Source organism: Acomys russatus, chromosome 8, assembly GCF_903995435.1.
Source record: "Acomys russatus chromosome 8, mAcoRus1.1, whole genome shotgun sequence".
Taxonomy (NCBI): Eukaryota; Metazoa; Chordata; class Mammalia; order Rodentia; family Muridae; genus Acomys; species Acomys russatus.
In genome coordinates this window covers 53751387-53779150 of record NC_067144.1, presented here as the reverse complement: position 1 = coordinate 53779150, position 27764 = coordinate 53751387, and the positions used below count along the sequence as shown (strand labels likewise).

The following is a 27764-nucleotide window of genomic DNA, read 5'->3' as shown; positions in this document are numbered from 1 at the left end:
AGGCAGAGACTCTTTGGTCCCACTGACAGTGAAGATCTATGTATGGCTTTAATGAACTACCAGTTATTTAGCTCTTAAGAGCTTTTGCAATTTAATTTGAAGTCAATTAAAATCTTATATCTCCTTACCCTTTTCAGCCTGTAAGGGTGATGTCAAAATCCCTCTCTGAGCCCCGCAAGCTAATCTTCATTTCATTTCTGTTTCAGCCGCCCAGGTCTTCTAAATGCTGGTGATCCCAATTACCCATGGCTTGCAGATTCGTGGCCAGCCACAAGTTTGCCAGTGAACAATAGCAACAGTGGCCCAAATGAAATTGCGAATTTTGGGCGTGGAGGTAAGTTGGATGTTCCAAAGTAATATGATTTGTCATTTGGGTGTCTAGTTTGAGTTTGGTGTTCTGGAATTTTTATTTTATTTTAGTTTTTTCCTAAACATTTTATTGCTATTTTGTTATATATATATATATAAACAAATATGCAGTCACACACACAAATGGGAAAGAGAGGGCCCAGGGATTAAGCTCAAGTCATCAAGCTTGGAGGAAAGGCTATTTACCCTCTGAGCCATCTCGCAGGTGTCAGAATTTTAAAAGAACACATTAGGAATATCACCTCTTGGGCCTGGGTGGATGACTTAATGACAAAGAAGTCTTTCAGAGGAACCAATAAGGTGACTAGTACTCACATTAATCAGCTCATATCAACCTGTAACTCCAGGTCCAGGGACCGAGCATCCTCTCATGGATGTCAAGGACACCAGCACTCTCACGCACACACACACACACGCTCACACATATGCACATATTTAAAAGTATTTTAAAGAGTATCTTCTTTTGTAAATAATGCAATCAAGACATATAGCCATAGTGCTGTGCTTTGCAAACTAATTAGGTAGACAACTTATTTGTCTATATCACTTTAGGTATGATTAAGGTTTTAAGGAAATCCTTAATAACTGAGAAGAAAAATACTAACTGAACCTTCAGGTTTTCAAATATTATCACAACAACACTAAAACTAGAAACGAGGAACTTCATGTTGTCCCACATGTTTTACTTACTCTGCCCTTGTCAGCATGCTCTACCAAGGACCTCTTCTGTGCACCATGAATTTTTATATTTATAACAATATAAATTTGATATGATTACTACCATATAATGTATCTATGCAGAATAAATATCGATAGCTAAGTGAATAAGACATGTTCAGAAAGAGACTTCTGGAATCCATGGTTAAAAACTGATATCTTAAATGAAAGGTGCAATCACTCTAGGTAGCTGTTAATACTTCCAATTTTGAATGCTACTATTATCTCTTTGGGTTTTATGTTCTGCTGTATATATGGTCTGCTCTAAATACCTGTTACTTTTCCCCAAATATGACTTCCTTGAATAAAGGTATAAAAACATTTCTATAAGAAGAATTGAATGGATGAATATTAAGGCTACCTCTTTGTTTAATGTGAATGATATATTAAGCATTTACTTTGTGTGGCCCAAAGCATAGAATACGACCAGCACACCAATAGGCATCAGCAGGTTGCAAATCAGATGGAAAGGAAGCTGTATGATTGATTTGTAAGCCTTGAAGTGTGTGTAAACCACATGAGAAATATCTGTGACTGGACATATTCAAGTCTCTTCTCCCCACTATGTCCTCTCTGTTATTCCACAACCCACTTTATAAAAATCAATTTGGTTTCCAGCACATTTGACCATCCAGAAATAGCTGCCTCTTTTACGTGTATTTGTATCAGACCACCACAAGATTCAATGTTCAATGAATACATACAAAAAGAATATATTGAGTTTGTTAAGCAAGCTCCATTAACTTCTACAATGTCTTATTCCAACTTAACCAGAGTATATAACACACATAGACTTGCAAAGATTTTTCCTTATTACTACTTCATTCACAGGTGCACATCAAGGTCAATAAAAAAGGGTTGCAGCCTTTTCTGTATTTCTCTTCAGTATGTTTGTCATTCTAAGCATGTAGTAGAAACAAGTTATGTCAAATGGATGAATGGAAAATGGCAAGTGCTACATCATTGTGGTGAGGTCCATTCAGAATCAGACTGTTGGGAGAATAACAGGCACAGAGTTCCAAACCATTTAACAGCACTAGACTCCTCTTCCCCATAATAATATTCACGAGTAATCTTCCATTACTTCAAAAGTTGGATATAATTCTACTTACTATAGAAAATATGACAGCAATCAAAAAATATTTGAAGACACTATGCAGCTGCAAAAGTCAATATAGATGCACTTTCACTTGTAGGCTTATTGTGATGTAACCTAGCAGGTAGAGAGAGGTTCTGTGTCCAGAGCCAAAGGGGTTACAGAACAATGTTACATAAAGTTATGGTTTTTGATTGGTTATTTTCCTTTTTTATCATCTGGACACCAAAAATAATGTTTCAAGAGTTTACAAATAAACTGATGTATAATCTTAGTCTAAACGTTTGAAGAGGTTTAAGTTCAAGATATCTGAAACTAGACCTGTGTTGGTGAGACATCCTACTTAATTGTGTTCATAAATGGGTGGCAGGGTAGAGAAAAGAGAAAAAACTCTGAGCCAGGCATGGGGGCGCACACCGTTAATCCCAGCACTCAGGAGGCAGAGGCAGGCTGTGAGTTCGAGGCCAGCCCGGTCTACAAAGCGAGTCCAGGACATCCTGGGCTACACAGAGAAACCCTGTCTCAAAAAACAAAAACAAAACAAAAATCTGAAAACTCATTGCTGTGAATATTTCCACTAATCAATATTATGAAACATGAAGATTTTAAGAGTAAAAGAATATTACATTTAGAAACTAGAAGGATAAGAAATTAGGGCAATTCTGAGAAAAATTACTTGTTTATATAAAGCAGTTAACTGTTATAAATTTGACAATCATTAATGATCATGCTGATCTTTACTTAAGCTCCTAACTTCATTATAAAATAAAGTAAAATTCACTTCATTGTAAACAGATTGGGGTTGTAAACTCCACAGCTTTCAAAATGGACTTTTTTCATGTGAAAAAAAAATATTTGTAATTTTTGTTATGAAGACAAATTCCCTAGCTATTGTAAGTTACAAAAGCAAAACTGATTATGTAAAAGTATTTCATGTACTCCTGAGAGTCATCAAGTATGAGTTATAAGACAGCTGAAATTTTTGTAAAATAACAAACCAAATGATGCGCTATCTTCAAGAGCTAGATAGAGGTTTGCGGAGCACATGTTATCATGCAGGGCACTGTAATCCGATTAACACTAATCGTAATGACTAAGATCTGTATTAGCAGAGTCAACAATCTCTCTCTCTCTCTCTCTCTCTCTCTCTCTCTCTCTCTCTCTCTCTCTCTCTCTCTCTCTCTCTGTGAAAGGTAAAAATATATGCTCAGGAGAAAGATAATAGATGTGAATTATAAACAATCATGTAAAAATAGTTCAGATCCCCAAATGATAATGGACTGATTGATACTCATTGTTGCCCCTAAAGTTTAATTTTACTTTCATCATCATATGATGTGAAACTATAATTCTCTGATTCTCAGAGCTGATAGCATAAATTAAACCCACTGATCACCAAGATTGTTTTTTAAAGTTAAATTCTCCATACTGTGAAAATGATTTATTCTTGAAATTTTTCATTTGTTATCCACCAAAAAGAAGCCCATTTTTCTATCAGCTATCCTCCATTTTCAAAACTGTGGAATCAACCAAGATAAACTACAAGCTAAAACTTAAGGAAAAAAATGCTATTTGATAATGAGGGTAGTATAATTTTGGACACATTTTTAATGGCACCATGGTTGTAATCTGTGTCTTTTGTGCTAAAGTTAAAAGAGATGTTTTCATCTCTACTTTGTAGATTCCCCTCTTAGAAACACTTCTGCAAAATCCTAGCCGTTCCTCTGCTTTTAAAGCCAGGGGAACAAGTGAGTGTATTTTTCAGTTGTGAAACATCTCAGATTTCCAATTCATGCTCGAAGGGAACAGGAAGAGATGTCTTAAGCACTGAGTCATGAAGGACGCGTGTTGAGCCTGCCTGTCACTAGGGTGGATGGTCTGACAATGGTTGTATATCATCTCCCCTTCACTGGCTCATGAAGCCCATCTCTGCTGCACTGCAGACGGGCAGCATGACACGTTTATTTTTCATCTTCAATCCTGATAGTTTTGGGTTCCCGTGCATCATTACATAGTTTCATTTCCCTGTGCTCTTCGCAGATGTGCTGCCTCCAGTTCCAGGCCAAGGGGATAAAACAGCAACAATGCTTTCCGATGGAGCCATTTATAGCAGCATTGACTTCACCACCAAAACCACTTACAACAGTTCCAGCCAGATAACACAAGCCACCCCATATGCTACTACCCAGATCCTGCACTCCAACAGCATCCATGAACTGGCAGTTGATCTTCCTGACCCACAGTGGAAAAGCTCAATTCAACAAAAAACAGACCTGATGGGATTTGGTTATTCCCTACCTGATCAAAATAAAGGCAACAATGGTGAGTTGGTTTCTTATATCTCAAGAAATTAATTTCACATCGTTTGTGCATGAGATAGAAATTTGTATTTCTCGTTCAATTCCAACTTAGAGATCCATTACAAGGTTTACTACCTGAGCTTAACTAATCTGTTGGCATGTATGTATCTGGCACCTTAAGTAATCACTGCCACCGCCACCGCCACCGCTGCTGAATTCACCATCACACACCAATACCAACTGGTTTCATTCTTTTAACATGTTTCAGTATAATAACCAGCAATCCATCTCTACCTCCATTAGGAAAGGGTAGATTAAACATCCCTGTGCTCTCCCACAACATCTGCTTCTGAGTTGCTAACTGCATGTTCTGCATGGGCTTGTGCTGTGAACTAATCACATGATGCCACTATGACCTCTGCCCTTTAACCCTTAGCCTTACTTTACATCCCTGACTACCGATTGGCTGAGGGATTGTCTAATAGAATGCCACACAACCAGTCACAGGATTTCAGCACCACCAGCTCTCACAACAGCTCAGAAAGGAGTGGCAGTCTCTCAGGTTGGTTTGATCACAGTAAGGAGAAATATTTGTTTGTCAAGAGCATATATAACCTGTGTTCCTAGCTACCATATTGAATCACAAGCCAGTACTAGGCATTTACCTATCAAATGGCAGTCATTGTTCATAGTGAACATATACTTCATCTGGGGGGAGGAAGAGGGATAGCATTGCCGTTACTCTTTCATTAATTGTTCAATGATATACATGAAGAGGAACAGAGCCAACTTCTTAAGGACTGCTCATGAAGAACGGACGCATCCTGTCCACTCTTAGCCTTACTTAGGAGTCAAGGGAACTTTATACATGATACTTAGTTTCAGGTCATTGATTCCAGAAAATAGACATGATGGAAATGAAAATATTTTACAGCCTTGTTATAGTAATGTTTGGGCAAGGCAGCTTCATATTTTGTACAGGTTTTCTAAAATATCACATGAGGCTTATTATCCATCAAATCACATGATTCTAAGATCAATATGAGCAACTGATATAGAAAATTATTAACATTTAGTTTAAAAGCATGCATATAATATTTATGTGGCCCCTTGTTTTTCTACTGTAAGTCTGAACATGTGTTTGAAAGAAATGAACTGAACTATGATGCAGCATAATACAATATACAGGTGAAAATGCATTTTGGTATAGTGAAATGCATACCTCCCCTAATATGCCCCAGTGACAGTGTTCTACAATGTGTATTCTCACCTGTAACATGAAGGCTTTGTGGTTGACATACTTTATCTTGTACTTGTATTCATACTTTATGACTGTTGGTTTCATCTGTATATTTCTAATTGATCTTGTTTCCCAACATGTTTTATCATTTCAGATCAATGATTTGCCATTTATAAATAGTAAATTCAGATACTTCTAAGCATATATCTTTAAAATATACATAAATAGCAAAGGGTTATAGTGTGTTGATGGTTGCTACAGACTTCAAGACCATAAAGAGTTAACTTTCCACACCACTGGGATTACATTTACTAAATTACTGTTCCTCAGGAGATAAAATCCTCTTAGACTGAAATGTCAAATGCCCTCTTTTCCCTCCAAAACAAGTCACGGCCTCCTGCTTATTGGTAGGATCAGATACATTATAGAATCCAAAAAAAAATTTAAACAGATGTTATGAATTTAAAGTGGCTGAATAATACAGGAGAACTTTAGAAATGACCTTATATGTCATTTTTGCTGCCATTTGTATATAATTAGTCCCATAATTGTTCTGTTTCATTAAGAAGTAATTTTGCTGAAGCTTCCTTTTTACTTAATTAAAGATATATAAATATCAAGCAATATATATAAAGAAAGCTACATACCATAAGCCATGGGGTCTATATACATGTGAGCCAGCAGATATTTGGTATAAATCCATTTTTATCAGTTTTTAAAAGTTATCTTCAAGTAATTCTAAGCAAAATGTGATTCAAAGCTGTGCTTTTTTGAGCCCAGCAATAGCACAGATGACATTTATGTGTATATATAGGAATTATAATAAATATTTTTTCTAAATCTGAATACAAAAATCACATAAATTGGAGATAGAAAAATATTCAGGAACTGAGATTAAAATGATTATCCTTCTTTAGTTTACTGTTCAGTTTAAATATGTATAGCATTCAATATTTCTATCTGCTTCGTAAGGATGTTTTCTAATGCTCAGATATATGACTAAACCACCCTATGCAATATAATTGTATCATATTTTAGCATTTATAAATTTTTTGCACATTGATGTTAATAGGCTTTTAAAAATTACACTGATTAATAAAATTTCATTTCTGACTTGAGTGAATAATTTCCTTCTTTAAAATATTTTACAATATATTTCTTTTAGACGTTCTAAAACTTCTATTAAAAGTTGAATTACTAAAAATATAAAGCTCAAATCATGTTTTTAAATGTTACTGAAATAATAATCATATATGTATATTCTATAGAGAAAATTACTGAATCTTCTTTTAATATGGCAACTTTTAAAGTAAGTATATACATTCAATTTGACATATATTATAATTTTATATGCAATATTTTTTAGTAGTGACAAGGTCAAAGTCAGGACCTGCTCCATGGTAGGAAACTGTTCTACTACTCAAAGTTCTTTTCCCCATCTCTGTGCAATTAATTTTAAAATAAATTTTTTCATAGTTTTCCTTCCATGGCTTTTATTTTTTAGGTATTAGAAAAATTTAGATACTTCTGTTTTGACTTGCAGAGAGGTGTCAAATATTTTTTCAAAGCACCAGAAATAGTGGAGGAAGTTCTCACTTAAAAATGATTTAGCTTTTAGTTGCAGGTTGCAGCAGAAAACGGTGGTTCATTTCAGTAAACATTCAGATGGCAGAAACAGAATTTAACTACTAGAGTAGGCCAAATGCTCCTATTGTAAAAGCACACCGCATAGCATGGAGCTAAGGTGTACAGACTTGTTGATGAGGAATCCTATGACTGTCCAAAATGACAAAAGGGATACATTTTACATTTCTAGAAGAAGGGAACACCATGTTCTGTGGAAGCTTCTCAGGAATTCCCTCCATGAATCTGTTGTTTCCAAACCACATTTTAAAGCCCTTTGTTTACAACAGTAAATGATGAAGCCCTTTCTTGAATTCTAGTAAGAATGTCAGTGTGGATTTACATGAGGACTGAAAGGGTTAGATAAGGCACAAACAGCTGGCTCCTGGCAAGCTGCTGCTGGTGAAGGCAGCAGATTTCCCTGACGATGTGCGTGTGACTCTGTAGCACTTAGTGTGGGCAGCAGCATCTCACTTTTAAAATGGACACATCACAGTTTCCCCACTTTCATCACTCAGTTCTCTTGGTGTCCAGATAACAAATCTAAAGGGCTGCGGGAAGTCATGAAGACTGTCTTCATGCAAAGAGAAAGGGCAAAGAGAAAGTAAACTAGGGAAGGATGAGCTACTAAAGCTACTCCTTCTGAAGTATTACATTTCAATTTCAGTTTTATGAAAATTGCTGCAGTGCTTGGTCTTTGTTTATGATTTAGGAGGTTTAAGGATTCAAAGAATCGTTTCATGAGGGAAAAAAATGCAGATCTACTCAGCAGTGAAGTTTTTACTGGGTTCTAAACTTGGGCTGTTTTTTACATACTCGCTGACCCTGGAAAAGTTGGAGAAGAAAGGACTGTAGAGGTGGCTAGATGTTGGATTATTTTTTAGGAGTTAGAAAAGAGCAACATTGGCTGGCATTCTGTACTTAATCTTTTACATACAATGTCTTTTGTAATCCTAAAGATAGCTCAAGGAAATAGAAATATTTATTTTCTTGTATAGAAATTAAGATGATATCTACCGACTGACCTCTAAAGTAAAAAGCCCTGACATCCAGAAATTGAGCTCTTACTCACACAGGCTTAGTGCAGAAGGTGCCTGCTTTCTTTCACTGTGGCACCTTTTGTTCTCAAAATGTAAACAAAAGGTGACAAAACCATCTCCTGGATTGATCTACTGGACAGGAGTGTAGGCATGCATGGCATGTAGAACTATGTTCTCTGCAATGGGGTGAATACCTGGTATAGCAATGTTATCTGTTGCTGGCCTTCCAATATATTATGACTATACTATATAATCTGATTTTGCTAATTCATATTAGAGTAGATAGAAAAAAGAAACTGATGAGTTTCTCATGAAATATGCATGGATAGATAGCCCCATTCCAAATATCTTACACTCACAAATTGTACTCTAATAAAAAGGAAATGCAAGGGGTCAACACCTCTGTTTGCACATGTAGCTATAAGCTGATGTAAGTCATGTAAGTTGCTTAGGTACCCTTAAAACCGCCTTTGTTACTTTGCTCAAGAAATTTTCATCTTTGTAGCTACCTTGCTACCATCCTTGTTAATGAACAAGTTTTATTTACCCAATTTTGAAAGAATAAGATGTATAGCATAAATGAGATGATGTTTTGCTTTCACGATTCATTAAGTTCATGTGCTCTCAAATATAGTTCACATACTGCTGTCTTATTTTCTGCTCATATTTGGGCATGAATCCATTTGTATTATACATAGCACAAAACCTATATACTCCATTTCCATAAAATTCCCTTTGTTTTGGAATGTTATGAAATTCTAAAATTAAAATGGTTGAGAACTACTAATGTAATATATAGCAGTAATGGCTCTACTCATTAGACCCAAAGTCTGAGGTGTATCTTGATGAGGCATGTACAGATATTCTCTGGGATGTAGTTGATTGATTTTTATCCATGACTTTGGAGAGAAGAATGTTACTCCTCTGGATTAATTAAATTGAATAAATTCTACAGGAAAGGTTTAGCCTGTATCCTTAGACAGTGCATTCTCCACTGAGACAGATTATGTAAAAGAGTATTATAGATGCAGTAAATTTTGACATTTAAAAGAATTTGCTGTGGACCATTATTTTGTCTAACAATGGAAACATGGAAGCAGCAGACATGAGTAAATCAATAAATGTGCTCTTGATACAGCAGCCAATTTTTTGGTTTATTCATTTCTGCAGGGAATGCATTGGGAGAGACACAATGCCACTGGTGGAATTCATAAAATAATATTTTGGTTTGGTTTTTTGTTTTGTTTTTCTGATAGCATCATTTCCACATTTATAGCTTTCTATCATGTCTAACATGCTAATCCCAGTGTTTTGAAAATATTAATACATCCTGTCATCTGATACACTCTGTTTCTTTGGGTGGATGGCCTCTCTGAATACATGCGTTTATTGCTTTCAGGTGGGAAAGGTGGAAAGAAGAAGAAAACTAAAAATTCTTCGAAAGCACAGAAAAACAATGGATCAACCTGGGCTAATGTCCCTCTACCTCCTCCTCCAGTGCAGCCCCTTCCTGGTACAGAGCTGGGGCACTATGCTGCAGAACAAGAGAATGGGTAAGAATGTGGTGTGTGCGGACAACATGGGCCAGGCTCCTCTTCTCTTTCTGTTCATTGAACTGGCTCTCCTTTCTCCACGTTCACTGCATCCTCCTTTACTGTTTGCACTCTCTGTACGATTTTAGGTTGATAAATATAAAACAGCCCATACTGAGAAGTAAGATCCTTGGCCCAGAAGTGCTTTAGATTGTCTGCAATCAGGATAATCAGCTTCCATTTATAATATTGCTTGTTAGTTTGAAGGCAAGTACCCACAGCTCTGTGAACTAAAGAGGCACTTCTGAGGAGGACTGAAAGGGAATTCAAATAACCCTCTTCATCATCCCTTGGAGCTTCCTAATAACTTGATGTCTGGCCTTAGCAGGATGCCACCAGTAGAGCACCACCACAATGGGATAATTGTGGGGGCCTGACCAGTGGGTAGAACTTTAATCATCAGTTCTGATGGGAATTTAGGGACAGGAACAATAAGAGCTTTAAGCCAATGCACACTCTGTAAGAAAACCTTTTTATGTTAGACAATTTCTTTTGATGGCCCTTAAGTGTGATGTTTCTCTGTTCTTTACCAAGTATCTAACAAGAGTGAGTTTTCTGTTCGCTTGAGTAGTGATTTACTTGAAACACAAAGGCATGGGTAGTGTTTTTATTGCAAAAAGAGTCAAAAATCATTTTACCTAAATTAATATAATTAAATGCTGTGTCTTGCTATCAGTTTGTAAATCAGTGTTTATTTTGACTATTATTGTACACAGCCAAGAATACAGAATATATAGATATTTCTTACAATTTTTGTATTATATAGAATTATTAAGATATTAAACATAGTTTAACTGACTACTGGTATTATGGTTTACATTTAAGTTATATAAATATAATATTATTTTCCTTTTCAATTTTCCATATATTTCTTTCTTTACAAATGCTATCTTTGAGCATTTCACAATGCTGTTTCTACTCTAACTTTCCATTTTGCAGAATTTTCTTCTTTTATATATTTTTCCTTCTATGTGTGCACATAGAAATCATATCTATGCAATTTGTATTGTGTGTATATATATATTATTTATATATTATATATATATATATATATATATATATATATATATATATATATATATATATATATATACTTATATGACAATACACACATATCTTTCCCCCATCTTTCTAATAGACTTCATTTGTTTCTCTGGGATATATTGCTCATATATGCAAAAAATGATTATTTAACTAATCAAAATATTTTCATTTGAAATTATTGTTTAACAGCACATCCTTTCCTCTCCTGACTTAGAATTTAAATTGCAATCAAATCTGGGGCACTAGAGTTCATGACAGAGGCATTTCTACTCTCCCTACAACTGTGGAGAATGAGCTGTCTATAGGCAATATATGGACAAGGGGTCTAGGTTTACTGCATGCATTGTCCTTGGTTGGTGCAACAGTTTGTGCAAGTTCCTCTGGGTCCAGATCTGCTGGTCCTGATGGTCACCTGGTGGGCACACAAAGGACTAGGAAGCAGGCTATTGGATGAGACCTGATAGTCCATGGTCATATGGTGGGGGAAAAGGTCCCCTTCTGTCAGAGGTCTGGGGGGGGGGGGTAAAAGGGAGGAAAAGGGAGGGTTTATGGGAATGGGAAGATACAAGCAAGGGTAGAACAATCGGGATGTAATCTGAATAAATTATAATAAATTAAAATTTTTAAAAATTAAATTGTGACTATGATATCTTTTTAAATTTTATTTTATTAATTTATTCTTATTACATCTCAATGGTTATCCCATCCCTTGTATCCTCCCATTCCTCCCTCCCTCCCATTTTCCCCTTACTCCCCTCCCCTATGACTGTGACTGAAGGGGACTTCCTCCCCCTTTGTATGCTCATAAGGTATCAAGTCTCTTCTTGGTAGCCTGCTATCCTTCCTCTGAGTGCCACCAGGTCTCCCCATCCAGGGGACGTGGTCAAATATGAGGCACCAGAGTCCGTGTGAAAATCATACCCCACTCTCCACTCAACTGTGGAGAATGTCCTGTCCATTGGCTAAATCTGGGTAGGGGTTTGAAGTTTACGGCCTGACCCCTGGGCCCAAATCTGACTTTCATCTTAATTCACAACAGTGATATAAATATGTCAATATCTCATGAAAAACAAGCACTACATATTTTATCAAAAGGATTATTACAAAGTTATTCCTTGTCAGTTTGAATTTTAACATTATAGCCAGAAAACAGAGAAATGGAACTCAGAGCTTGAAGAGAAGAGAAATGAGTGTTAATGCTTTGTAAGAATAAAATCTGGAAGTCAGATCATACAAAAATTGTAGGTGATTTAGAATTCTTTCTCTTTTGTTTCTCCCCAGCAAATCTCTTTATATCTGAAATAACAATTGCCTGTTGAAATAAAATTAATTCAATCTAAATGAATGAAAAACTTACCATATGACCTTGTTAAACAATAGAAACATTGGAAATGGTTCATTTGATGAGGAATCAATTAATCTTGGCTGGGAGTGTATCTCAGTTAGTAGAAGCCTTGTCTAGCACGAATGAAGCCAGCATTGCACTCAGGAAGGACAGGCAGTGAGGGCAGGGCTCCAAGGTCATTCTCAGCTACATAGCTCTTTAGTTGGTTTGATGCTAGCCTGGGATATTTCAGACCCTGTCTCAAAAGCACTCTACTACTCCTATAAAAACTAGTTGTTATTCTATTGATGCCAAAGCCAGCAAATAATCCCGTAGCAAAATTTGTTCGTTTGTTTTATTTTGTATTGCAATTTACAAAACCATAATAAGGAAGTTTTTTTTAATACATGCTAAATGCTAGGCCCAGCTGTAGGAATAGAAGCACTAAGAACCAATGAACCGCAACAGCAAAAACAACATTTATAGGAGAGATCTGAAACAGTAATAAGAAATATGTAATTATAGTCCTAACATACAACCTACATCAAGGTACACATGACAAGTTCTCTTCTCTTTCCTTCTCCCTCTCTCTCTCCCCACCTCTCACATACACACGAGAGAAAGAAACATTATTTTGCATAACAAGTCATATATGCTGAACAATGTATATAAAATAATACTAGGTAAGCCCATAAGCAAGGGAAGACTTATATCAGTGGAGTCTAGAAGGGAATCTGGAATCATTTATCCATAAATGATAGTAGTCAAAATCGGTTGGCCGTCAGAATCTATGCCCAGCATCAAAGTTAATAATGAAGAACCTGATGAAAATATTCAACCTGGAGTGATCGATGAACTAGAGTAGGGTGTTGATAAGAACTGCAGTGAAAAATATCCAGTGATGGGACTTGATAATTTAATAGAGAAAGCTTTCTTTGATCAAAGAGAAAAAAATAAAAAGATCACCATTTGCTTTCCTTGAATCCTATTCTAGTTTTAACTTTTCTCCTATGCTGTGTTTCTCATCATTTTCTGAACTTGTCTCTCTGTCCAGATGATGCCTAGATTGCATTTTAAATGTGTAATTGCATCTGTCACCAACTGGTATATACTGAATGAAATTGGCTAACCTTGACTTTTTCATTATATATATATTTTTATTATTTAAAACAAGTTTTTAATTTTAAATATATTTTGATCATGTTCTTCTCAGCACCCAACTCCTTCAAGATGCTCTCTCTCTCCCTCCCCAAACAAATTTAAATTTTCTCAACAAACAGAAAACACAATAAAACAACAACCTCGAAAAACAAGAATGCAAATTAAAAACCACACTCAAAAAGAAGGAAAAATATCAAACTGCAATCAAATACACACACACACACACACACACACACACACACACACACACACACACACACACCAAAACCATAGCAGCAGCAACACCTGTGGTGTCCATAAATCTTTGACCATTATTCCTGAACGTGAGGGAGGCCTGTCCTAATGTGACTGATACCCCTTTTGGAGAAAAATGATTATCCTTCTCCGAGCAAACGTAGTGGCAGAGAGCTCACTTTTAAGCATCCAGTATGTGGAAGATCAACTAAGAAGATGCTTTGAGGTTAACTGTGAATCCTTGTATATAAAGAGGCAGCTCTTTAACTACTGATGATAGAGTAGACAAGAACACTGGTTCAGGTGGATAATTTAGGAATGTTCCAGCAAAGGTAGTGACAGTGGACATGAGGGAGAAGGATAGAGTCCTCACTGAGAATACCACTACTGTTGAAAATACAGCCCCTAGTTTCTAATTGTAATTTCTTTATTTCTTCTTAAGAGTATAGACTAAGCTATTTTCTTCCTTTACAGAACAAAATACAAAACATTATTCAATCATTGTTCAAATGAAATGACATTTGAATGTTAATTCAATCATATCGCTATGGTGCAAATGTTTTTCCCCTTCTTAATATTCTTCTCCAGCTTGAAAAAAGGCAATGTGTTAAATGTATTAGGGCCTGGCTCTAACTGTAATACATTTATTAGAGTCATAGGCTGTCTGGAAGAATTCAATAGTAATTAAATAGATGCCTTGCTTTGTTCTTGCAATTAGAGATTGGCAAGCCTTTGCTGGAGTTGAACTTTATTGTATTTTTATTAGTAATTTGGTATTTGTATCTGGCCTTTAATAAGTTAGTTCACATACACCATTGATTTGCTGTCATCTTGATCATTACTCATCAGGAAAGACAGATAACAGGATGCCTCATACAGACTTCAGTATCAGAATGCCACAGAATAAGGACTGTCCTTGGAAAGGCTGGACAGAACAGCTTTCATTGTTCATTGAGAATATTTTTGTAGACTTTAAGTTACTACAAAAAAAATCATCAAATTGTATTGCTAAAATAAGGTGCCCATCTATAAAATGTGAATGGAACCATTAAGAGAGTTGTGCATATAAAATGGACAATTGTCTACTATCTTCCCTTCTCAGTAACTGTACTATTCAACTGTGGATCCAGATATGAACAGCAGGGAGGTAGTGAGCAGGTCTCTGAATAACATGATCTGAGCTTAATCCTGACTTGGCTTCCTTTATCCCCTCTCATTATTTTTTAGGTCTTTGGGATTTTTTTTTCTCTTTTTATTTTTTCCTATTAGTACCCTTTTCAGCCGTCCACATTCTATATGGGTCATAATGCTTATTCATTGTGGTTCCAGTTACCTTTGCAGAGAATATAGAGTACTATTTATAACAACATCCACCCTACATTAATGAAAGGCTAATGAAATTTGTAAAGTAACAACACACTATGCAACTTATTTATATAATATATACCTGTTTTCATAATATCAAAATTTTCAAATACTCTCTCCTTAGCCCAGTATCAATTGAATAACAGAGAGTGAATCAATAATAATTTATCCTAAATCCTTTTCTTTTTATCATTGCAAATAATACATATAATACATCCTTCTTTCTCTTGTATTACTTGGGTTTTATTTAAAATTTATATATCAATTAAATTTTTGATAAATTGTCATTCATCAAGTAGGAATATTATTGCTACTAATGGGTTATTATTACTTATACATATATATAATATTTCATGTAAAACTATAATATCTTTGAAACAAGCCATTGTAAATACCAAAAATACAACAGTAATTGCTGTGTTTTAACACTATTTTGGGGAGGTTCCTTAAGCCTCTATCTACAATCCAACCCCCAACCGTAGGTAGGAGAGAAAGTAGCTTAAAAGGAAAGTGTGATATAGACCTCATTAGGATTAGTTCCCACTGGTTATGGTTGTTGGGATCTTTGGGGAAATTCCATTCTTAGTCATCAGGATATCTAGCAGTCAAGCAACAGCAAAGGGCACACACAGGAGGACAAACAAACAGCCTTCTTCTTCTGTGCCCATTTCCTGGAAGCCCCTTTCTTTCTCTGGGCTCTCATATTTATACTCTCCCAGAGTCCTCAGAATTCCATTAATTCCAATAGGCAAAAAACACACTTCCCATAAGGCAATTATCAGCTGTGGACAAACTATGGCAGCTTCATATCCCATATTAGGCTTCATAAACAATACTTGGATTTATTTATTTTTTTTATTAATTTATTCTTGTTACATCTCAATGTTTATCCCATCCCTTGTATCCTCCCATTCCTCCCCCCCCCCATTTTCCCATTATTCCCCTCCCCTATGACTGTTCCTGAGGGGGATTACGTCCCCCTATATATTCTCATAGGGTATAAATAAAGCATGTTTATATAACATAACTGAGTTGTTAAATAACACATTTTTCCCGTAGCAGAATTGTATGTAGTATAAGTTTCTTTATTAACAAACTTTTATGAGTAAACCTGACATTAACTATTGATAAAGGCTAACAGTAAGTGCATTCTATAATGAGAGTTGGTAATTATTTTATTTAGGTTCTAAATATATATTTTTAACTTAATAATGTATTACTTAAAATCAAATAAGAAAAGCAAGCAAAGAAACTTAAGCATTTTCCTCAATGAAGCTCTTTGCATGTCACTAAATGTTTCTTTGGCCAACCATAAGGGGGCTAAATCTGCTTGAGGAAAAGACAAACATATGAAAAGCTCAATATTAAACTGAAAGAGTAAAAGAATCAATGTTGGAAATCTAAACTTCATTTTCAAATTAATTCTCAGCAAGATTTCCAGAACCAATTCTGTAATGTAATATTCCAGCACTGGTTAGCTTTGTCAATAAGGTTTACAAAAGATACATGATTCCGAATTTAACTTGAAGATTTGTAAGTTTAACATAGAGAGCCTCAAAGGATAAAGTTTATTTGAAATAAGTCTGTTTCTCTAACCAAGTGCACCAGGATAAAAATGTAAAGAAAAAAGCAAACAAAGGCATTTAGTTTAAGCGTGAAATTCTTGCTGACAAAATATAAACTCTGTGTAGAAAACATACCTAAGCTTAGCTATGTTAAATGAACGTAATAGAATAAAGAGAAGTAAATGACTCTCTTATACTGTTCTAATGTCTTCATAAATTTGTAAATAGTCAGCAAGATTGATCGGATTTGAAAGCCTAAAGGCATTAAATGCAACAAGGGGAGCTGGTTACAGATTTTAAAGTAATAGAATTCTTCAAATGAAATCAGAAAGGTATTAAAATGACAATCTATAAGAAAAATGTATTTTTTCAACACAGATTAGCACACAATATAACATTAACAAATAGGAGTACAGATTCAGCCCATGACTTTTTTTTTTTAATAGAGACAACTTGTTATTTGCAACACACTGAACTGTGTCTGCTGCCCACAATGTCTCCTGTCCACAATGACATAAAAAACACTTATGGACACTCATCCCTTCCAAACTGTGCAGGGCTTCTAAAGCAGTATTTTTTCAGCTTTAAGCTCAAGCAGAAGGGCATTGATGTATAGCCTCAGCAAGGCAAGCATGAGTGACCTTGGAGTGAAAAACAAAAAGGCCAAAGGGAAAACTAACTTTGGGCTGAGACTATCTGGTTTGTGGAAATATGATTTTAGAGAGCCAAGGAGAGTGGGCAGGTAGAGATGGCACTGTTCTAAGTTCCCTAGACATGATGAGCTCCTATGTAACTGACATTTTCTTTCCTGTCCTCACTTATGGCCAATATCTTTCTCTATCTCTTGGAAACAGTTCTTCAGTGCCTACCTCTGGGTTTGCAACTATGTTACTTAATATCTTCCCATTGCTATTAGCCAACAGAGCCTTGCCAGTCCTCAAACTGAGATATCCAAGTGTCCATTCCCACAGCGGTCTCTGTTGCTGGTTCCTCACGTCAGCCGATTCTATTATACAGAGTCCTCTCCCCATCCAATCTTATATCCCGACCGCCTTCCTCTTAGCAAGTCTCCACCCCACTTCCATGTTTTGTTAGTCAAAACCCTATTGCTTTAAAGAGATACTAGGTAGGACCCCAGCAACTCTTATGAAGGAACGCCTGTAACTGGGGCTAGCTTACAGTGCATGGTGGGAAGCAAGGAAGCATGCAGGCAGACATGGTGCTGGAGACGCAGCTGAGAGTTCTACATCCAGATCATCAGGCAGGAGGAAAAGAGAGATGCTGGGCCTGGCTTGTGCTTGTGCTTTCTCTAACCCCAAAGCCCACTTCCTCTAATAAGGCCACACCTAAAAGTTGCATTCATACGGACCAAGCATTCAAATCTATGAGCCTAGAGAGGCTGTTCTTAGTCACATATCTTTCTCTTTAATTTTTTGCTCGTGACCCACAGGATTTAAGCAAAGTTCTTCATGTGGGCGTGGGGTGACTCTGTCCACTGGGGTACAATAACTCCCCAGTGGTTACATCAAACAAGACAGTAACTTCCTGTCTCCTGGCAGCCATAGCTCCCCCACTGGGCAAGCATGGCTGCATGAGCCCCACTTCCATCTAAACTATCATCGCTGCTTTAACCTTTTAGAAACCGCAAATTTTGAAAAGTCTTTTTTTTTTTTTTTTTTTTTTTTTTTTTTTTAACTATCTTAGGATTTATTGTTGCTGGAAATACTAGGACTATGGAGATGATAAAAATAAAACTGTTATTTAGAATTTACTGTACTAGTATTCTCTACTCTTGATCCATAATCCTGTATAAAAATTGTTCTGATATGCTATCTAAATCGTCAAAGTAAATGTCATAAACTGAAAATACCTAATCTAAAATCTAAAATGGTAGATTTTATGTGAAATAATTTTACTGAAACTGATAACTACTTTTCTTTTAAGATACTTGGCGCTTCTGTTTATATGTTGAGATAAGCATGCTGTATATTTTTTACTGATAAATGTAAAAAAAAATTAAAAGGTTATTAATCACCAAGTATTGATGACAGGTATATTATATGGAATAATAGATTGGCATAGGTCTAGAAGAAGAATAAACTTCCTATGTATATGTTACATGATCCATCAGCATTGCTGGCATATTCTGTTTGTGCACAGGAATGCACAAAAGAATGGAATGGATAGGTCACCAGGCATTAACTTCATTAATTGTTTTTATTAATTTGGTGTTTCAACATGATTAACTTTGATAGAAAGTTATTGTTTTTTGTAACTGTGGTAACAATTAGCATAAGGTCTTTTTAGGATAAACTGAGATATTTTGAGATAATAGATATAATTAGGAACAAGAACTCAGATAATAGTCAGGTGACTTACTATGACAGCATCAATAATTTGGTAAGGAAGACAAACCCTTTTAAGATATGGTTTGGTTGCTACTATTGCTAGTATAATTATGCATCCATGTGTGTGCACCAGTGAACATTTTTCCTTATTTAATTTCAGCTATGACAGTGATAGCTGGTGCCCACCATTGCCAGTGCAAACATACTTGCACCAGGGTATGGAAGATGAGCTAGAAGAAGATGAAGATAGAGTCCCAACACCTCCTGTTCGTGGTGTGGCCTCTTCACCTGCTATCTCCTTTGGACAGCAGTCCACTGCCACTCTTACTCCATCCCCACGGGAAGAGATGCAACCCATGCTGCAAGCTCACTTGGATGAGTTAACAAGGGCCTATCAGTTTGATATAGCAAAACAAACATGGTAAATATCTTCAGTAAGCCAAAGGCCCCATACTTTCTAACATATGGAAATGTTGTTGCATGTATATTAAGCAGAAATGCTATAAATCTATGTAGGTGGGATAAAAATTATTTTTGAATATGTGTTAATCGTCTTTATAAAGAAACCGATGACAGAAGTTTAAGTATACTAACCAACATCACACAGCTGGTTAGAGAAGTGAACGGAGCAGGGATTCAGGCTGAAGCGCTCTTGGCGGCACCAGAATGTTTTCTCATTTACAGACCAGATTCATTTAGTTTATCCTTGAACTCACTTTTAATGCCACAATAAAGGACTCCTTTCAAATTCCTCAAAGTGCCTGTGATTAATTCTGTATGTGGTTGTGAATATGTAAATGCATGCTCCCGGAAATTATTCTGGTCAGTGTCAGTTATTAAAAGACTCTGTCTGGGCTGAATTAAGAGGATCAGAAAACAAGGAAAATAAAAACAGTAAATGCTTCATCAGAAATCCTCAAAGCACATTACAATTTTTAAAAATAAAACTGCAAATTCATAAATCACAGATGGAAGTCTGTCAGGTGCTGTGTGAAAATGTGGCAGAAATAGAAATAGGAGCAGGCCTCATGATTTTTGGACAGTTTTGTTTCTCTGAAATACTGGCTTATATGTCAGTATACATGATCTATCAAAAAGTATGTTCTATTGATTTATATCATACTTGAAAGTTAGATGAAAGACTTTCCATTTTTGGATAGCTCTTACTGAGCTATACTCATCGTGAAATAGTTATTTTCTGTGTTTATGAGCTACTTATTTTAAAAATACACCTAAGCATATATTTGAGAAGATACCTAGATTAGGAACAGCATCCATGCTGTCACAAACATGTTCTTTGCCAAGAAAATAAAAGACTGTTTTATTTTTCACAATTAGCAGATATATTCTCAGTAGTCAAGCAGGCTTTTCTCTTAAACAATGTCGCTTTGCATAAAGCTGCTTTGTACAAAATATGACTAAATTTTAAAACGCTGTATAAGGAGACTTGAGATTTGCTTCTGTTGACTCATGAAGTCATGCGGTCTTGTCACTTATACTTCCAACACATACCTGATTCATATTAGAATCATCTAGAACATTTTAACATACAATAATGCCTAGACCCTACCTCCAAGTGGATTCTGATTATTTGGTAGAGGTTCCAATGAAGACAGCCAAGTTTAGGCCCAAGATGGACTTGCCTAACTAGATGTATAACCTGGAAAAATGTGTTCGTCTTTTATATTCTTTGTTCCCTGAGGTAGAAAATGATAGTGATGCTAATATTTGGGTTCTATATGAATATAGAAGGGACCCTCCCAACAATATCCTAAATGACAATTAGGTATATGATCAAAATGTCCCCAAAAATCATTCGGAAGTTTTAGAACACACTAAGAGAGTTTTAAGAATTCACTGGCTTCTTTACACTCTAAGTAACAGACTATTCTCATAAAACACTATAGGTTAAAATAAACCAAGAGATGTAGAAGAACCTTCTAAAGAATTCCAAAGGCAGAGATCTCCTTTTCTCCCATTGGAGTCCCAGGTAGCTCTGTTTACCCAACAATAGTAAGATTCGGGGACTATTACTAAGCCAGGAAGTACATGGGCACAGAGCTAGAGAGATGGCCTTTGGGCTATTGATGCGGACAACTATCATGACTGACCTCAGTAGGAGCCCACTGGAAGATGAAGTTACCACACTGTGAGTAAAATCCCTATGAGGATTTTTTTCTGTGAAACATTGGGTAGGCCCAGACTCCCAAGCCAACAGACACTTGCACCAAAGAGAACGGGCCACCTCCAGGTGGTAAAGAAGAATGCTTACCCTTTCCTGAGTTGAGGTGAAACTCTCTTCTATGCTGCATGATTTTTTGAGATTTAAGTGTTTGCACACAGCAAACTGTCCAATTCTAAATTTTAATATGTAGAATGGGTTGGACATTGACTTGAGTTGGTCACTGATGACTTTTCATATTTAAAATGCCCTATTTAACAGTTGCTCCAAAGGTATTCCCTGATTGTGTGAGTGAGCAAAGAAGTCATTTCCATATCTTCTACCTATTTACCCATAGAATAGATCCATCAGTATTCTGAATGCCACAGCTAACTTTGCATATGAGAGCAGTGATTCATTTTTTATCTAAAAAGTACCTTGCTTGCTACTGTGGTTTGATAGGGTCTCTTACTTTAGGTTACATACCACATTCACAGAGCTCTAAAGATAACGGGCCCCAGCTGTGCTGACAGAAGAAAGGTACAGAGCACTTCCTCTTATTAGAAGACAGTTACAAATCCTGCATACATCCAGCTCACATTTCAGACAACTTCTCATTCTGCTTAAGTGAAGTAGTACATTTTTCTTTGCTTTGTCATTTTTTTCCTATCAAGACATGACAAAAGCCACGCGTTGGTGGTGTATGCCTTTAAACCCAGCACTTGGGAGGCAGAAGCAAGTGGATCTTTGTGAGTTCAAGGCCTGCCTGGTCTATAAAAGCGAGTCCAGGAAAGCCAGGACTGTTACACAGAGAAACCCTGTCTTGAAAAACCGAAAACAAAACAAAACAAAAAAACCAACAGCAACAACAAACACAAAGACATGCCAAAAGTTATGTAGGATTATAGCATTGGTCTGTCCTCTTCCCATGGCACCAACTTCTAAATCTCTACAGTTGTAGTGAGTTGAACCACAGGTGTAATACTGCTTGATAGTGTCTTATGCATCATGTAGCTCCCTCTCTACCACATATATAGCAATGTGGCCTTGTCTAAGCTCAATATTCACTCTACAAGGGTTTAGTAACACTGTAAGTCAGTGGGTTGTCGTGAATGCAGGGAATTGCAGGCTGCCTCAAATACCTGCCCTATATCATTAAAAATGGGATCTGGCCTCCTTGATGTGGTGTCCAGAGCTAACAATACTGGGGCTCACCCTTAGAAAATGAAAATTTTTATCAAAAGATTGCAAATGAGAACAGATATAACCTTTTAATTTTTTTAAAAAGCCAATGGCAAAATTGCATTGTAATTATGCGCAATGATTTTTACGTGGGAGAAGGCCTTTTGAGTCCATAGAAAGCTCAGACATGAAGCACATTCACTTTTTGTTTATAGTAACATATAACCGTGAATTACTTCCACTGATCATTTTATAGGTTACAAGGACTTATTTAATAGTTTCACAGCAAATCAACTGATACCCAGGGTCCATTTCTACACTGTGTTTGTCACAAAATATGAACCAAGTTATTCCAGCTTTTCTTCAATAGTTTCTAAGAAAAGAATGACCATGAATGTTCAGTTAATTTTATAAAGTTTGGATTAGACTTCATTACCCATTATAAAGAGGTTATTGAACACACCTTATGTCCCAAATTCAATCCCTTAAGACTTTGATGGTGAGATATATAGCAATTACCTAGAGCACAAAGTATTTGTGTCTAATCTACACTGTGATAATGAAACAGCTGTTCAGCCTAATGTGATGGGAATCACACCAAAAAACAATCCTCAAGGGGCAGGAAGTGTGCCAGAGGCAAGGCTGGGCCAATCAGGCTCCTACCTGACAAACTATCTTCAAACAAGCTGCATAGGTTAAAACAAGTGAGATGAATTTCAACACTAACCTGGAAATCCAGTAGCTATTGTTAAAGTCCCAAAGGTAACACTGATTTGTGACAAATATTCATAGTCTCTTTTTAAGAACTTTTTGACACAAAAATTCCTGATATCTATTTTCTTCTCTATCACCTTATAAATATCAAAACCAGCTCTTTTGTAGTTTAAGTGGTTGCTATTCAGTAAGGTGTGTATCCGTGTCAGTGTCTCTGCTGAAACAGAAGAAAGTGCTGTGACTGAGAAAAATGGAAGACAATGCCAGCTACCGGAACATGCCATTTAACACAAGTTACGACTTCATTGAATGTTAATGAATTGCTTTTTGTCTTTCATTTCTTTCCACCTGTATTCCAGGCACATTCAAAGCAATACTCCACCTCCACAGCCCCCAGTTCCACCGTTAGGTTATGTGTCCGGAGCCTTGATTTCTGATTTGGAAACAGATGTTCCAGATGAGGATGCTGATGATGAAGAGGAACCCTTAGAAATCCCCAGGCCCCTCAGAGCACTAGAACAGACACCTGGATCCAGTATGGACAATCTAGACAGCTCTGTGACAGGTAAGAACGGGAATAAGTGGCCTGTTTGCAACACTAAAATGCATCTCAAATCAAATGGTTCCTTATGTAAGACTTATTCCACTCTGTCTATTTTTGTAACACTTTAAATATGTTAATGTTAAACACCAAATTCAAAAAGGATTTAGAGATACTTTTGCTTTGCTGCTAAAAATGATAAGGAAATTCATGAATTTTAAAAAGCTTTAAAGACATGAAAGAAAACTCAATTATATATCAGGCTTTCATGAAAAGTTCACTCTGCTAGGGAACCAAGTCTATTACATAAAAAACCTTTACTTTTAGAAATGACATGATTTGTATATCCAGGGTGGCATACAAAGTGAATGCGATCTTAAAGAGCTTCTTGATATTTCACCCTGGACCCATCATTCACTGATGAAAATAAGCAAGGCTTCAGAATGAGGCTCTTTTAGCTTTCACATGGTATTATATTTTTGGAGTGGAAACATGCCTAGTGAGATAAGCAATACAGTTACGCATTTCACATTGCTGAATATAATCACCACTCCTGTGCCAAGAAGTGCAATTATTTTGCCTGTTTATTTCTTAGACTTCCTATTTTTTTCCTTGTTCCCTAAGCTAAGACTCCAGTTGGTGCTTGCCTATGAGGACTCTAGAACTAAGAAAAAAGCCTATTTCCAATGAGTTTAAATTGTCCTATTGAAATCCATTGTATACACAATGAAAGTAGCAAGAGTCAAACTTCAGTTTACTTGTCTACCCCTTGATGCATAAACGAGCCCCTTACTGGACAATGAGGACATAGCTCCTGTGAGCCTACATCAGATTACTGCATTCTGTTGGGTCCTCTCAGACAACCTGTACCTATGTTCACTGGGATAGTTCCTTTCATCCTAGAATGCTTTTTATCCCAGTTTCCTTCACTCCCACTCTGTTTGTACTCCCAGAACTTCTTACTCTCTACAGAACTGGGGCTGCCTGAAAGTGTCTACAAGCATTGCTGGCCCTGGTATATGATAGGACAGAGGGCACCTCAGAGCAGAGCGTCTGCCTTCTTTTTTCTAATTCTCAGCATTTGAGGTGTGAATCTAATTTTCAGGTTTTTTTTTTCCTTGCCTTGAGGATGAGCTTCTTATCAAGCTAATTAAGATTTTAAAACTACACATATATTGCTAGGATTGGAAACATAGATCCACATGAAGGTGACAGAGCAAAAGTTAAAACTTTTGCATTCTGTGAGAGCTGACTTATTAGTACACTATTATGTTAAGCTCTTTGCCTGAATTTCTAGCATAATCTACTTTAGGGTAAAATTCTGAATATCTTTGCATATTTCACTAGTAATATCAAACTGTTTCCTATTAAGAATGCAATGGATGTTTCAAGAATAATGGTAAAAGTCAGCTACAGCCTCTGAAGTTCTTTACTAAATATTATAATCCCAGAGACAATTATCTATGTCTCTAAGTTAGCAGAATCTGTTTTACCCATTTACATGCTCAACTGCTAGTTAGGGTGTCTTATGTAATGGTGGCCATGCAATCTTCATTTCTCTTGGGGCCAATTCCATGTTTATCACAAAGAAAGCATTGATTGAAGAAAAAAAAAAAAAAAAAAGGTTTCTTCTGATACTTGAACTCACTGCTTAATTGTTGCCATATAGACTTGGTTCCCTAGCAAAGTGAACTTTTCATGAAAGCTACTTAGGGATGTATTCCTCTACAATGAATGTATCCCATGAAAATACATATCCTTAGTAATGCTGTACCTTTCAGTAGCTAAATAAGAACTTTTGTTGTTTTTTCTTTCCACCAGTAACTCAGAGGAAAATGTTTAATGAGAGGTTTAATTGGCCTTCTAGATCAGTAGTTCTCAACGGTCCTAATGCTAAGATGCTTGAATACAGTTCCTCATGTTGTGGTGACCTTCCCAACAATCAAATTATTTTCACTGCTATTTTATAACATTAATTTTGCTACTGTTATGAACTGTAATGTAAATCTGTGTGTTTTCTCTGGCCTTAGGTGACTCATGTGAAGGGGTCATTTGACTCTCAAAGGGGTCAGGATCCATAAGTTGAGAACCACTGTTCTAGTGGACTCCTGTGTGTGTGTGTGTGTGTGTGTGTGTGTGTGTGTGTGTGTGTGTGTGTATGTCTGTGTGTGTCTGTGTGTGTGTCTGTGTGTCTGCATGTGTGTGTATTTATTACAAAGTTTGTATATGAACATAGTACAATGTACTTAATGAAACTGAGACTGAGAGCAATAAATGTGTGTATATATAAAATAGATTATGAGTATATGGGGAGTATATGAGTCATGTAAAGATATGTGTGCACGGAGTATAAATGAATATATTGAGAGGGGGTTAATAAGCTTTCTCTGCCTAAAAAAAATAAGCCAATTCAAGCTGAATTAGAAGAAAGAAAGAAAGAAAGAAAGAAAGAAAGAAAGAAAGAAAGAGACAGGTTTATTGGGAACAACTCTAGGGCAGGTTCACAGGGTCCAGGGAAATTGCCAGGCAGACAAATGGGCAGGTGCAGGTTTGCAGGAACAGAGTAATGCAGAAGGTGGGGGTCAGGGAAGACCCTTCTGGATTATATAGGGAAGAGACTCTGGGAGAGTATAGAGAGCCTAGCCCTGAGTTGGAATGTTCAGAGTAGAGGGCAGGCCAGGACAACCATACCCTGTAACAGGTTGGGACTAAGGGATGCTGGGAGAATGTGAAGGCCAGGCCTGCTTTGATAATGTTAAATAGGCACTTAAGCTGCTTGTTCTGGGTCTGAAACCTAGTAAGAGTGAGCATATTAGAAAGTGCATAGGCATGTAAATGGACAATTTGAGTGCATTAACTTAAGTGAATGTATAAAACAAATGAGCAAATATAGAATTAATATATGATATATATATATATTGGGAATGTACACATGTAGATTTATTCCTGAGGTAGCAGAAAAGGTGCATAGGAGGAGGGTCAAATGTACCTGAATTTTGGGGATATTCCAGAAGCTACCTGTATACATTAATCTTATGCCCCCTCTGTTCTTTGCAGGCACTGCACCCATATAGTACACATGCATACATTCAGGCAAAACATCTATACATAAACACACAAACAAAAATATTCTAGAAATTCTCCTTTGTAAAGAAGTACATTAACTCAGAATATGCTCAAAACAAGTGAACAAGCTGCATATTCTTAAATTTTAAAACAAACATTCATTTAAGGAAAAAGTCAGGAGAAGAAAGTATCAACGGCTCCAGATCTGATGAACTTAGTAACAAAAGGCATGCATTGACAAACCTATTGCTTTATATAATTATTGCCAAAACAAACATTTATTCTGTGTCCTTACTTCTATCACTAGATTAGGAATTTAGATTCAATAATAATAATGATGATGATGATGATGATGATGATGAACCAGAACAAGAACAAGAAGAACAAGAAAAAGAAGAAAAGATGACGATGAAGAAGAAGAAGAAGAAGAAGTAGAAGAAGAAGAAGAAGAAGAAGAAGAAGAAGAAGAAGAAGAAGAAGAAGAAGAAGAAGAAGAAATAGTAGCATCCCAATAAATACAAAACATTCTTTTAATCTCAGTGATGTCTGTTTTTGGATAGCGCAGAGATGGAAGAATTATCTTTTAGCACCATTTAATGTTTTTTGTGTTTTCTTTTGGAGACAAGTTTTTACTATGTAGCCTTGCTGTCTTGGAACTCACTATACAGACCAGGATGACTTCTACAGAGTGTTAATTAAAACTCTGCACTACCACACCCAGACTGGTTTTTCATATTTTAAAAGAGTAGCAAGGAAACAAAGAAATAAACAAAAGGAAGGGAAGGAAAGATAAGGGAGAGAGAGAAAGAAATCTCAGGAGAAGGGGGGAATTACAAAGGGAAAGGAGAAAAAGAATGCCGCACTGAAATTTCAAAGTCTAAGAACTTAGTTTCTGGAACTTGTGCAGATATACTATGATTGCTCATGCCCTAATTTTATAGTTAAAGACATCAAGTCACAGGTGATTTAAATCATGCAACTTCATCTACCTTGATATATATATATATATATATATATATATTCACATATAAAAATCAATCTTATGATAGTGACAGTGACTATAATCCCCGCTATGAAAATGC

The 27764-nt window shown here is 36.3% G+C and overlaps 1 protein-coding gene across 6 annotated transcripts in view; it reads left to right on the top strand.

Annotated features, from left to right (window-relative positions):
- Positions 1–27764, top strand: part of Robo2 (roundabout guidance receptor 2) — a 1234122-nt gene that overhangs the window by 1184944 nt on the left and 21414 nt on the right. For 5 of the 6 annotated variants that reach the window (XM_051150142.1, XM_051150139.1, XM_051150141.1 and 2 more), the window contains 6 exons: positions 207–334; positions 4223–4504; positions 4919–5044; positions 9785–9938; positions 19179–19439; positions 23435–23640. In XM_051150142.1, coding sequence (XP_051006099.1) covers positions 207–334; positions 4223–4504; positions 4919–5044; positions 9785–9938; positions 19179–19439; positions 23435–23640 — 1157 coding nt within the window. The remainder of the gene's footprint in view (positions 1–206; positions 335–4222; positions 4505–4918; positions 5045–9784; positions 9939–19178; positions 19440–23434; positions 23641–27764) is intronic. The other variant, XM_051150140.1, reaches the window with a different exon arrangement.